Raw genomic sequence first — 12,654 nt, 5'->3', positions numbered from 1 at the left:
TACTTAACTAATCAATAGTTTAAAAAAATCTAAATATCATGGCTCTTCAACAGTGGTGTAAAGTAATGAAGTAAAAATACTTTAAAATACTACTCAAGTCATTGTGGGGGTATCTGTACTTTACTATATATTTTTACAACGTTTCATTTTACTTCACTACATTCCTAAAGAAAATTATGTAATTTTTACTCAATATATTTTCCCTGACCCCCAAAAGTATTTTGGATGCTTAACAGAACAGGAAAACGGTCGAATTCACATTATCAAGAGAACATCCCCACTGCCTCTGATCTGGCAGAATCCCTAAACACATGCTTCATTTGTAAATGTTGTCTGCGTGTTGTATTGCGCCCCTGGTTATCCTTAAATAAAATAAAATAATAAAATTGTGCCATCTGGTTTGATGAACATAGCCCATTTGAAATTATTTATAGTTGTACTTTTACTTTTGATACTTGAGTATATTTTTGCAATTACATTAACTTTTGATACTTAAGTACATTTAAAACCCAATACTTTTAGACTTTTACTCAAGTATTATTTTACTGGGTGGCTTTCACTTTTACTTGAGTCATTTTCTACTAAGGTGTCTTTACTTTTTCTCAAGTATTAACGTAATATCATGGTTAGGTATACTATATTTATTCAAAAGGAGACCATCGTGCGCTTACAGAAGTGTCGTATACTATTCATATACCATTCACACACGCACACGGACAAACACGCACACGGGACAAACACACACACAGCCCCTCGCTCTCTCTCTCTCTGTATTTCCGCTCCTTGAACCGCTGCCTGGATCATCCTGCTGCCTCACTGCGGCCAGTTTTAAAGTGCGTGACGTCGCTTCCTTTCAACATGGCGCAGCTAGGCAGGTTGCTAATGGAAATCTGAGGGATTTACCCCACCTTCTGTCTTTATTTATGTCTGTATGTTAGAGCAACTGCCGCTGTCATCTCGAACAGAATACATCGGTCTGAAACGGCTGCTGCCCTTTGGACAGGCTCCTCGCCCTAATTCCGGTGCGTCATGTATGAGGGCAAAAAGACGAAAAACATGTTTTTAACAAGAGCTTTGGAGAAGATCCTGGCCGACAAGGAGGTTAAAAAGTCTCATCATTCACAATTGCGCAAAGCCTGCGAGGTGGCACTTGGTAAGTTCTGGCATTATCACAATCTGAGGTTGTCATTGATTTGCCCACGTCATACATCTCTGCTTATCCTGCTTGATAGGTTTTCGGCTGCTACAATGTCGCAAAAATCTTCATAGAATCTGTTGGCAACATTGTAGAGCTAAACGGGTTATATGGCTTTTCGCCCGATAATTTAGGAGTTATTCTGGTGAAGGATGGGATATAAGTGTTGAATATACAACTATCGAGGTTGCATTATAGGATCGGAGATAATCATTGTTTAGTTACTATGTGAATACGGAAATGGTGCAAGTGACAGGGGTGGGTGCCTCCTTTGACATTTGCAAGCTGCTACACTAGTTTATTACTCATGTAACTGATAATTCAGCCCTTTTGAAATAAATAGACAGCTATTACCTGAAAGCAAACTGGCACTGTTATTATTACCAATGATACAACCTAATGGAACTGCATTTGTCTGCAAGTCATAGGCTGTAGGCTACGGCCACTCGTAGCCTCTATAGCTACAATTCTTCCTCCAAGAAGAAGAAGCTACCGACAATGTTAATTTCAAATGAATAATATTTCATTACATTGTTAGGTATGTGAAAATAATTTAGCCTCAACACTTTCACTTTTTCTGGTGGGATCTTGTGTGTCATACGAAGCAGTGTCTGTCTGCTCTGCTCTGGATATCCAGACTGCCCTGCGTGGCTGGAGAGGGAGTGGTGTTGAAAGAATGTGGCCTATCGCCTGGCAGTGAATGTTGGCGACTGTGGTATCTTTGGAGACTGGATCTGCGTTTATGTCTAGGTCTGGGTTGTCCCCAAAAACACCTGCACCACAGCGGGCAAGTGGCAGATACTTTTGGCCATGGAGTGTATGTTGACACCTGCTCGTCGAACATCTTATTCCAAAATCATGGGCATTAATATGGAGTTGGTCCCCCCTTGTTGCTATAACAGCCTCCACTCTTCTGGGAAGGCTTTCCTCTAGATGTTGGAACATTGCTGCGGGGACTTGCTTCCATTCAGCCACAAGAATATTAGTGAGGTCAGCCACTGATATTGGGCCTGGCTCGCAGTCGGCATTCCGATTCATCCCAGAGGTGTTCAATGGGATTGAGGTCTGGACTCTGTGCAGGCCAGTCAAGTTCTTCCACACCGATTTCAACAAACCATTTCTGTATGGACCTCGCTTTGTGCACAGGGGCATTGTCATGCTGAAACAGGAAAGGGCCTTCCCCAAACTGTTGCCAAAACGTTGGAAACACAGAATTGTCTAGCATGTCATTGTATGCTGTAGTGTTAAGATTTCCCTTCACTGGAAGTAAGGGGCCTAGCCTGAACCATGAAAAACAGCCTCAGACCATTATTCCTTCTCCACCAAACTTTACAGTTGCCACTATGTATTCGGGCAGGAAGCGTTCTCCTGGCATCCACCAAACCCAGATTTGTCTGTCTGACTGCCAGATGCTGAAGCGTGATTCATGACTCCAGAGAACATGTTTCCACTGCTCCAGTGTCCATTAGCGCAAGCTTTATACCACTCCAGCCGACGCTTGGCATTGCGCATGGTGATCTTTAGCTTGTGTGCGGCTGCTCGTGTAACAGTATAATTTTAAACCGTCCCCTCGCCCATACCCGGGCGCGAACCAGGGACCTTCTGCACACAACGACAACAGTCACCCACGAAGCATCGTTACCCATCGCTCCACAAAAGCCGCGGCCCTTGCAGAGCAAGGGGAACTACTACTTCAAGGTCTCAGAGCAAGTGACGTAACCGATTGAAACGCTATTTAGCGCGCACCGCTAACTAAGCTAGCCGTTTCACATCCGTTACACTCGGCCATTGAAATCTATTTCATGAAGCTCCCGACGAACAGTTCTTGTGCTCACGTTGCTTCCAGAGGCATTTTGGAATTTGGTAGTGACTGTTGCAACCGAGGACAAGTTTTACGTGTTACGTGCTTCACTACTCTGCGGTCCTGTTCTGTGAGCTTGTGTGGCCTACCACTTCGTGGCTGAGCCGTTGTTGCTCCTAGACGTTTCCACTTCACAATAACAGCACTTACAGTTGACCAGGGCAGCTCTAGTTGGAAAGAAATGTGATGAACTGACTTGTTGGAAAGGTGGCATTCTATGACGGTGCCACATTGAAAGTCACCGAGCTCTTCAGTAAGGCCATTATACTGACAATGCTTGTCTATGGAGATTGCATGGCGGTGTGCTCGATTTTTATACACCTGTCAGCAACAGGTGTATCTGAAAAAGCCAAATCCACTCATTTGAAGGGGTGTCCACATACTTCTGTCTATTTTTTTATTTTTTTATTTCACCTTTATTTAACCAGGTAGGCTAGTTGAGAACAAGTTCTCATTTGCAACTGCAACCTGGCCAAGATAAAGCATAGCAGTGTGAACAGACAACACAGAGTTACACATGGAGTAAACAATTAACAAGTCAATAACACAGTAGAAAAAAAGGGGAGTCTATATACAATGTGTGCAAAAGGCATGAGGAGGTAGGGGAATAATTACAATATTGCAGATTAACACTGGAGTGATAAATGATCAGATGATCATGTACATGTAGAGATATTGGTGTGCAAAAGAGCAGAAAAGTAAATAAATAAAAACTGTGGGGATGAGGTAGGTGAAAATGGGTGGGCTATTTACCAGTAGATTATGTACAGCTGCAGCGATCGGTTAGCTGCTCAGATAGCTGATGTTTGAAGTTGGTGAAGGAGATAAAAGTCTCCAACTTCAGCGATTTTTGCAATTCGTTCCAGTCACAGGCAGCAGAGTACTGGAACGAATGGCGGCCGAATGAGGTGTTGGCTTTAGGGATGATCAGTGAGATACACCTGCTGGAGCGCGTGCTATGGATGGGTGTTGCCATCGTGACCAGTGAACCGAGATAAGGCGGAGCTTTACCTAGCATGGCCTTGTAGATGACCTGGAGCCAGTGGGTCTGGCGACGAATATGTAGCGAGGGCCAGCCGACTAGAGCATACAAGTCGCAGTGGTGGGTAGAATAAGGTGCTTTAGTGACAAAACGGATGGCACTGTGATAAACTGCATCCAGTTTGCTGAGTAGAGTGTTGGAAGCGATTTTGTAGATGACATCGCCGAAGTCGAGGATCGGTAGGATAGTCAGTTTTACTAGGGTAAGCTTGGCAGCGTGAGTGAAGGAGGCTTTGTTGCGGAATAGAAAGCCAACTCTTGATTTGATTTTCGATTGGAGATGTTTGATATGGGTCTGGAAGGAGAGTTTGCAGTCTAGCCAGACACCTAGGTACTTATAGGTGTCCACATATTCAAGGTCGGAACCATCCAGTGTTTTGATGCTAGTCGGGCATGCGGGTGCAGGCAGCGATCGGTTGAAAAGCATGCATTTGGTTTTACTAGCGTTTAAGAGCAGTTGGAGGCCACGGAAGGAGTGTTGTATGGCATTGAAGCCCGTTTGGAGGTCAGATAGCACAGTGTCCAATGACGGACCGAAAGTATATAGTGTATCATGTTACATTATCAGCATGGCATCATTCACACTCGCAGCAGGTGCATTAAGCAGAGGCTCGTCTTTACACTATAGCCTTATCTCCATTGGTCCTATGCCGGGTTGCTTTATGTTGGACATAGAAAGAGGAAGGCTCAACTACACTTTACGTGAATCATTTTCATCAGTCATGCAACTCAGAACAGGTTTTGTCCTGATAGTTTCTGGTCCGTGTCTCAACACCAGGATGTGTGCTAGGCCTTTTTGGATCAAGTTAGGCTCTCTTCTGCTGTACCAGTAATCTGACACTGCTGGTGAAACAAATGGGCCCACCTTTGTTGTTGAGCAGCCAGTGAGTCGAGCCTGTCTTTGTCTTACTGTACCTGTCTCAACGGTTTTGGGGGATAGGGAATGCACAATACTAGACTACATTGGTATTAGCCAATATGCAATGATATTATAATGTTATTACACTGTTAGTAACATCATTGAGTATTCACTCCATGTTAGCATGTTTACTAAAACTTGCTCTTTTAATGTAAATGATCTGAACTATGATAATACAAATAGTTTATCAGACATCTTTGTATTATTTCCCTATTGTCTTACATAGCCTAATCCTCATATAAACCCAGTAGTCTATGTACTTCCTGGAGTTGTGTGAGGTTATCTTAAGTAGGAGGAGAGTTCATAGTAGGAACAACGCTCCCCCTGCATTCATAAAGTGAATAGCCCAGATTAGTCAGAGCACCACAGTGTGTGGGTGTTTTAAGAGCTGTGAGTTTATCACTGCTCTATTATGCTGGAGGCCTGTGTCGTGGCCTATAAATATGACACATTCTAAAGGTGTGCCTGAATTCGTTGTTTTATTTTTATGATAACCAGCTGTGATTCTATTTAACAGCGTATTGGAGGCATGGATGGACATTTTGAAGGCTGCTCATCCTAAAACAATGAGAAACTTTGAGTCTGAACTAACCACTTCCTGTCTAAACAACTGGGTGACCCATTACCAGTGACTTACATAATCTCTCCTCTTGCCTTGAGGCACAGAGACATCTCAGAGAGAATGCCATTACTTCCAGTCTACTGACCTCTCAATGACAGTCCCTCTGATCATGATACATTCAGTCCTCACTGTCCCCCTCATTGAGACACGTTGTACACACTTCCAAAACAATCCCAATCCCTACCTACTACCCCTAGTCCCCTACACGCTACCTCTAGTCCCATACACACTACCCCTAGTTCCCTACCTACTACCCCAGTTCCCTACCTACTACCCCAGTTTCCTACCTACTACCCCAGTTCCCTACCTACTACCCCTAGTCCCCTACCTACTACCCCTAGTCCCCTACACACTACCTCTAGTCCCCTACCTACTACCCCTAGTTCCCTACCTACTACCCCTAGTTCCCTACCTACTACCCCTAGTACCCTACCCACTACCCATTGTCCTCTAGCCCTAGTCCCCTACCCACTAGCCCTAGTCCGCTAGCCCTAGTTCCCTAGCCCTAGTCCTCTACCCACTACCCCTAGTCCCCTACCCACTACACCTAGTCCCCTACCCACTACCCCTAGTCCCCTACCCACTAGCCCTAGTCCCCTACCCACTAGCCCTAGTACCCTACCCACTAGCCCTAGTCCCCTACCCACTAGCCCTAGTCCCCTACCCATTAGCCCTAGTCCCCTACCCACTACCCCTAGTCCCCTACCCACTAGCCCTAGTCCCCTACCCACTAGCCCTAGTCCCCTACCCACTTTCCCTAGTCCCCTAGTCCCCTAGCCCTAGTCCCCTACCCACTAGCCCTAGTCCCCTACTCACTAGCCCTAGTCCCCTACCCACTAGCCCTAGTCCCCTACCCACTAGCCCTAGTCCCCTACCCACTAGCCCTAGTCCCCTACTCACTAGCCCTAGTCCCCTACCCACTAGCCCTAGTCCCCTACTCACTAGCCCTAGTCCCCTACCCACTAGCCTTAGTGCCTTACCCACTAGCCCTAGTCCCTACCCACTACCCTAGTCCCCTAGTCCCCTAGTCCCACTCACTAGCCCTAGTCCCCTAGTCCCCCCTGCTAGCCCTAGTCCCCTACCCACTAGCCCTAGTCCCCTACTCACTGGCCCTAGTCCCTACCCACTAGCCCTAGTCCCCTACCCACTGGCCCTAGTCCCTACCACTAGCCCTAGTCCCCTACCCACTAGCCCTAGTCCCCTACCCACTAGCCCTAGTCCCCTACCCACTCCCTAGTCTAGCCCTAGTCCCCTACCCACTAGCCCTAGTCCCCTACTCACTAGCCCTAGTCCCTACCCACTGGCCCTAGTCCCCTACTCACTAGCCCTAGTCCCCTACTCACTAGCCCTAGTCCCCTACCCACTAGCCCTAGTCCCCTACCACTGGCCCTAGTCCCCTACCCACTGCCCACTAGCCCTAGTCCCCTACTCACTAGCCCTAGTCCCTCTACTCACTAGCCCTAGTCCCGTACCCACTTTCCTAGTCCCTAGTCACTAGCCCTAGTCCCCTACCCACTAGCCCTAGTCCCCTACCCACTAGCCCTAGTCCCCTACTCACTAGCCCTAGTCCCCTACCCACTAGCCCTAGTCCCCTACCCATTTGCCCTAGTCCCCTACCCACTAGCCATAGTCCCCTACCCACTAGCCCTAGTCCCGTACTCACTTGCCCTAGTCCCCTACTCACTAGCCCTAGTCCCTACTCACTAGCCCTAGTCCCCACTACTCACTGGCCCTAGTCCCCTACTCACTTGCCCTAGTCCCTACTCACTTGCCCTAGTCCCCTACCCACTTGCCCTAGTCCCCTACTCACTAGCCCTAGTCCCCTACCCACTAGCCCTAGTCCCCTACCACTAGCCCTAGTCCCCTACCCACTGGCCCTAGTCCCCTACCACTAGCCCTAGTCCCCTACCCACTAGTCCTAGTCCCCCCACTACCCACTAGTCCCTAGTCCCCTGCCCACTAGCCCTAGTCCCCTACCCACTAGCCCTAGTGCCCCTACCCACTACACCCCTAGTCTCCTAGTCCCTACCCCACTGCCCTAGTCCCTACTCACCCCTAGTCCCTCACTAGCCCTAGTCCCCTACCCACTAGCCCTAGTCCCCTACCCACTAGCCCTAGTCCCTACTCACTAGCCCTAGTCCCTACTCACTTGCCCTAGTCCCTACCCACTTGCCCTAGTCCCCTACTCACTAGCCCTAGTCCCCTACCCACTAGCTCTAGTCCCCTACTCCACTAGCCCTAGTCCCCTACCCACTAGCCCTAGTCCCCTACTCACTAGCCCTAGTCCCTACCCACTAGCCCTAGTCCCCTACCCACTAGCCCTAGTCCCCTACCACTAGCCCTAGTCCCCTACCCACTCAGCCCTAGTCCCCTACCCACTACCCTAGTCCCCTACCCACTAGCCCTAGTCCCCTACTCACTAGCCCTAGTCCCCTACCCACTAGCCCTAGTCCCCTACCCACTAGCCCTAGTCCCCTACTCACTAGCCCTAGTCCCCTACCCACTAGCCCTAGTCCCCTACCCACTAGTCCTAGTCCCCTACCCACTAGACCTAGTCCCCTACCCACTAGCCCTAGTCCCCTACCCACTAGCCTTAGTCCCCTACCCACTAGCCCTAGTTCCCTACCCACTACACCTAGTCTCCTAGTCCCCTACCCACTTTCCCTAGTCCCCTAGCCCTAGTCCCCTACCCACTAGCCCTAGTCCCCTACTCACTAGCCCTAGTCCCCTACCCACTAGCCCTAGTCCCCTACTCACTAGCCCTAGTCCCCTACCCACTAGCCCTAGTCCCCTACTCACTAGCCCTAGTCCCCTACCCACTAGCCATAGTTCCCTACTCACTAGCCCTAGTCCCCTACCCACTAGCCCTAGTCCCCTACTCACTAGCCCTAGTCCCGTACCCACTAGCCCTAGTCCCCTACTCACTAGCCCTAGTCCCCTACTCACTAGCCCTAGTCCCCTACTCACTAGCCCTAGTCCCCTACCCACTAGCCCTAGTCCCCTACCCACTAGCCCTAGTCCCCTACTCACTAGCCCTAGTCCCCTACCCACTAGCCCTAGTCCCGTACCCACTAGCCCTAGTCCCCTACTCACTAGCCCTAGTCCCCTACTCACTAGCCCTAGTCCCCTACCCACTAGCCCTAGTCCCCTACTCACTAGCCCTAGTCCCCTACCCACTAGCCCTAGTCCCCTACCCACTAGCCCTAGTCCCCTACTCACTAGCCCTAGTCCCCTACCCACTAGCCCTAGTCCCGTACGCACTTGCCCTAGTCCCCTACTCACTAGCCATAGTCCCCTACTCACTAGCCCTAGTCCCGTACGCACTTGCCCTAGTCCCCTACTCACTAGCCCTAGTCCCCTACTCACTAGCCCTAGTCCCCTACTCACTAGCCCTAGTCCCCTACTCACTAGCCTTAGTCCACTACTCACTTGCCCTAGTCCCCTAAACACTTGCCCTAGTCCCCTACACACTTGCCCTAGTCCCCTACTCACTAGCCCTAGTCCCCTACTCACTAGCCCTAGTCCCCTACTCACTTGCCCTAGTCCCCTACCCACTAGCCCTAGTCCCCTACTCACTAGCCCTAGTCCCATACGCACTTGCCCTAGTCCCCTACTCACTTGCCCTAGTCCCCTACCCACTAGCCCTAGTCCCCTACTCACTAGCCCTAGTCCCATACGCACTTGCCCTAGTCCCCTACCCACTAGCCCTAGTCCCCTACTCACTAGCCCTAGTCCCGTACGCACTTGCCCTAGTCCCCTACCCACTTGCCCGAGTCCACTACCTGATACTGAATAGGCAGTGTTGTTCAAAGGCATTGCATGTTACAGCCCTATTTTAACTCTTCTTGTAGCTTTGTGATCTTCATTGTAACACTATCCAAGCATTTGTTTTGTTTTTGTTTTTCCAATTTGTAAGTCGCTCTGGATAAGAGCGTCTGCTAAATGACTTAAATGTAAATGTAAAATGTAATGTTTTGATGAAAAACGTAAGTTGTCAGCCTCAGATTTAGTTTGTTCTCATTTTCACTGTGAACTTGACCTTTGCTGTTGTATAGGGATCCATCCTGTGTCAGCTTACATAGTGAAAGGTTCTCACATTGTCATAGAGGCAAAACAGTGACGGAAGCAGGAGTACATTCATCCTAAGATCAGAGTAGGAAGAGAGTCTCTGGAGACATCAAAGATGCCTAGGTGCAGTAGCTGGCGCTGTCCTCCTATTCTGAGAATGTGGTTTATGGTCCATTTTATTTCATGATGACTAAATAGTTTGCCAACGCCGGGCTGACTTCCAAGTTCGTAACCAATATGTGATTTTTCTGCAGTGAGATAAATCAGCATATTTACATCCTCCTGAAAACAACCCCAAGTATTTTGGTGCTTGCAGTATGGACTAAATGGGCTAAAAAAATATAACAGATGCTCTCTGTCAGTCCATTGGAAGGTGAGGTAGAGAGACCATAATGCTTGTAAACACCTACCTGACACTCTCCAAACAGTTAAGGGGGAAGGGGAGGGGCTACTGTGTTGTTTTCAGACCAAGTTGTTGGATCAACTTTAAACCCAGACGTTGAGTCACGTGGAGGGGAGGAGCTGCCAGTCGCAGCGAGGTCAGGGCTCTTCCAGAGGTCAGGGCTCTTCCAGAGGTCAGTAGGGCCGCTGCACATTTCTCTCATTCCACAGTCCTCCCCTTTCCCAGCTCACTGCAGCCTGTGAATACATTCAGTTCACACACACGAGGGCCTGCTGCAGGGATATAGCAGTCTGTCCACAGTATATGCCTACACTGTGCAGTCTTAATCTGGCTTATATACAGTGTATAGCCGTGGTTTCATGAACTTGGTCATATCTAGGATACGTCACTGGTAGTCCTCTGGAAACAGTACTGTCTTTTGTCATTTTATATGACAAAACAACCAATATAGAGAATCATTGTACCATCCAAACCGCTGTGAAATATGTTTTCAATAACCCAAAATATAGTATTTTCAGCTGTTGTTCAGAAGCTGGTGTACAAAAGCCAAAGTAAAATACGCAAAAACAATACATAAGAACGGGAAGCAGAGAAATAGGGCACATAGAACAGATATACCGCTTCTTAGACTTGCTGTCAACATTTCTATATGAATTTGGTCAGGTCGCCCAAAAATGTAGATATTGTAGCTTTAATGTTACTGAATCAAGACTGTATCTATTATAACTATAGCAGTAACTATGAATCCTTTTAAATTAAGCCTATATTTTCTATGGTAGAGTAGGTCAGGGCGTGACTAGTGATTTTAGTCTAGTTTATTATTTCTATGTGGGGTTCTTGGTTTATTTTCTATGTTGGGGTTTGTGCATGATTCCCAATTAGAGGCAGCTGGTATCGTTGTCTCTAATTGGGGATCATACTTAAGTTGTATTTTTTCCACCTGTGGGTTATGGGATATTGTTTGTGTGTAGTTGCCAGCGTGCGCTGCATTTGACTTCACGTTTCGTTGTTGTTCTGTATTGTTTTGGTGAGTTTCTTTATTAAACATGTGGAACTCTCTGTACGCTGCGCCTTGGTCCGATCATCATTATTACGAACAATGTGACATAAGCAATGTGAGCTGAACCATAGTAGATCTCATTTCATTCATATGTTGCGGAAAAGAGGCGTGCAACACATTTCTAATATGCTGCTTAGGAACCTTCCCAAAAGTAAGGTTGACATGAACAACGTTATGGAGCAACTACTATGGCAAACTGTTTTCCTCCTGAGTGTGGATGGTAATGAAGATGAAGCTGTATATAAGTATGAACAGAATATATGATGTACTATTCAGGAAGAATGTGTGCGCTGATAGCAGAATACAATTCCTTAAAAGGCCTTTCGGGAATGTTTTTCTCTACGAAAACCTTTAACAGCTATCTACAGCCTGTTATGGCATATTTTTGTCACATATGTACTTTTGTAATTTGTTTTGCCACACCCAACCACACACGGTGGGTACATTTTATGTGGCCCTCAATCAGTCAAAGGAATTTCATGGACAATATCTGAATACTTGTTATTAACCATGTGTTTCCATATATTTATTTATTTGATTTGATTCTTTACCCCTTTTTCTCCCCAGTTAATAGTTAGTCTTGTCCCATCGCTGCAACTCCCATACGGACTTGGGAGAGGCGAAGGTCGGGAGCCGTGCGTCCTCCAAAACACGACCCCGCCAAGCCGCACTGCTTCTTGACACACTGCTCGCTTAACCCGGAAGCCAGCTTAACCCGGAAGCCAGCTTAACCCGGAAGCCAGCTTAACCCGGAAGCCAGCTTAACCCGGAAGCCAGCTGCACCAATGTGTCGAAGGAAACACCGTACAGATGGCGACCGAAGTCAGCGTGCATGTGCCCGGCCACCACAATGAGTTGCTAGAGCAACACCCCTAACCAGGACAATGCTGGGCCAATTGTGTGCCGCCTCATGGGTCTCCCGGTCGCGGCCGGCTGCGACACAGCTCGGGATCGAACCGGGATTTGTAGTGATGCCTCTAGCACTGCGATGCAGTGCCTTAGACCGCTGCACCTCTCGGGAGCCCGTTTCCATTTATTTCACTCAAAGTTTGTTCTGAACAATTGTGGAGTATTGAGATGTATAATTCATGCCTAAGAGCAATAATCTGTGTGTATCCAATGTGGTGACGCAGGCTTCCAGGACAGAGCAGTTTTAACATTACCATCTGCCAACATGGTGATGAATATTCATCCAAGTGGGATGTTTTTGCCGGTCTGTAAAATCTAAGTTCAAACCAAAGGTAAACTGTGCTGGTTGTCTCTGGTTGCATTCTGTAATAACACGTAATTTCAAGTTATTTATTGAAGGCACTGTACCAAGCCCACAAGTGTTAGATAGCAAAAACAAGCACTGAAAAGACATCTTACCTATTGTACATTGACAGGAAGTAGAGGTCTATAGGCCTATGTGTAAACATACTGCAAACTATAGAAATAGTTCAATGTTCACATAAATGTGGGCACTGCGCTGGCCACGTGGTCATT

The 12,654-nt window shown here is 47.7% G+C and overlaps 1 protein-coding gene across 4 annotated transcripts in view; it reads left to right on the top strand.

The window, feature by feature from the left end:
* Positions 1–776: 776 nt before the first annotated feature.
* LOC118361189 (brefeldin A-inhibited guanine nucleotide-exchange protein 1-like) overlaps positions 777–12,654 on the top strand; it is a 134,924-nt gene continuing 123,046 nt past the window's right edge. For 2 of the 4 annotated variants that reach the window (XM_052483727.1, XM_052483726.1), the window contains exon 1: positions 777–1,153. In XM_052483727.1, the coding sequence (XP_052339687.1) occupies positions 1,030–1,153 (124 nt within the window). In that variant the 5' untranslated portion in view covers positions 777–1,029. The remainder of the gene's footprint in view (positions 1,154–12,654) is intronic. The other 2 variants (XM_052483729.1, XM_052483728.1) reach the window with 1 other exon arrangement.

The sequence above is a fragment of the Oncorhynchus keta genome, chromosome 28 (genome assembly GCF_023373465.1).
Source record: "Oncorhynchus keta strain PuntledgeMale-10-30-2019 chromosome 28, Oket_V2, whole genome shotgun sequence".
In the NCBI taxonomy this organism is placed as follows: Eukaryota; Metazoa; Chordata; class Actinopteri; order Salmoniformes; family Salmonidae; genus Oncorhynchus; species Oncorhynchus keta.
This window is presented reverse-complemented; position numbering and strand designations above follow the sequence as displayed.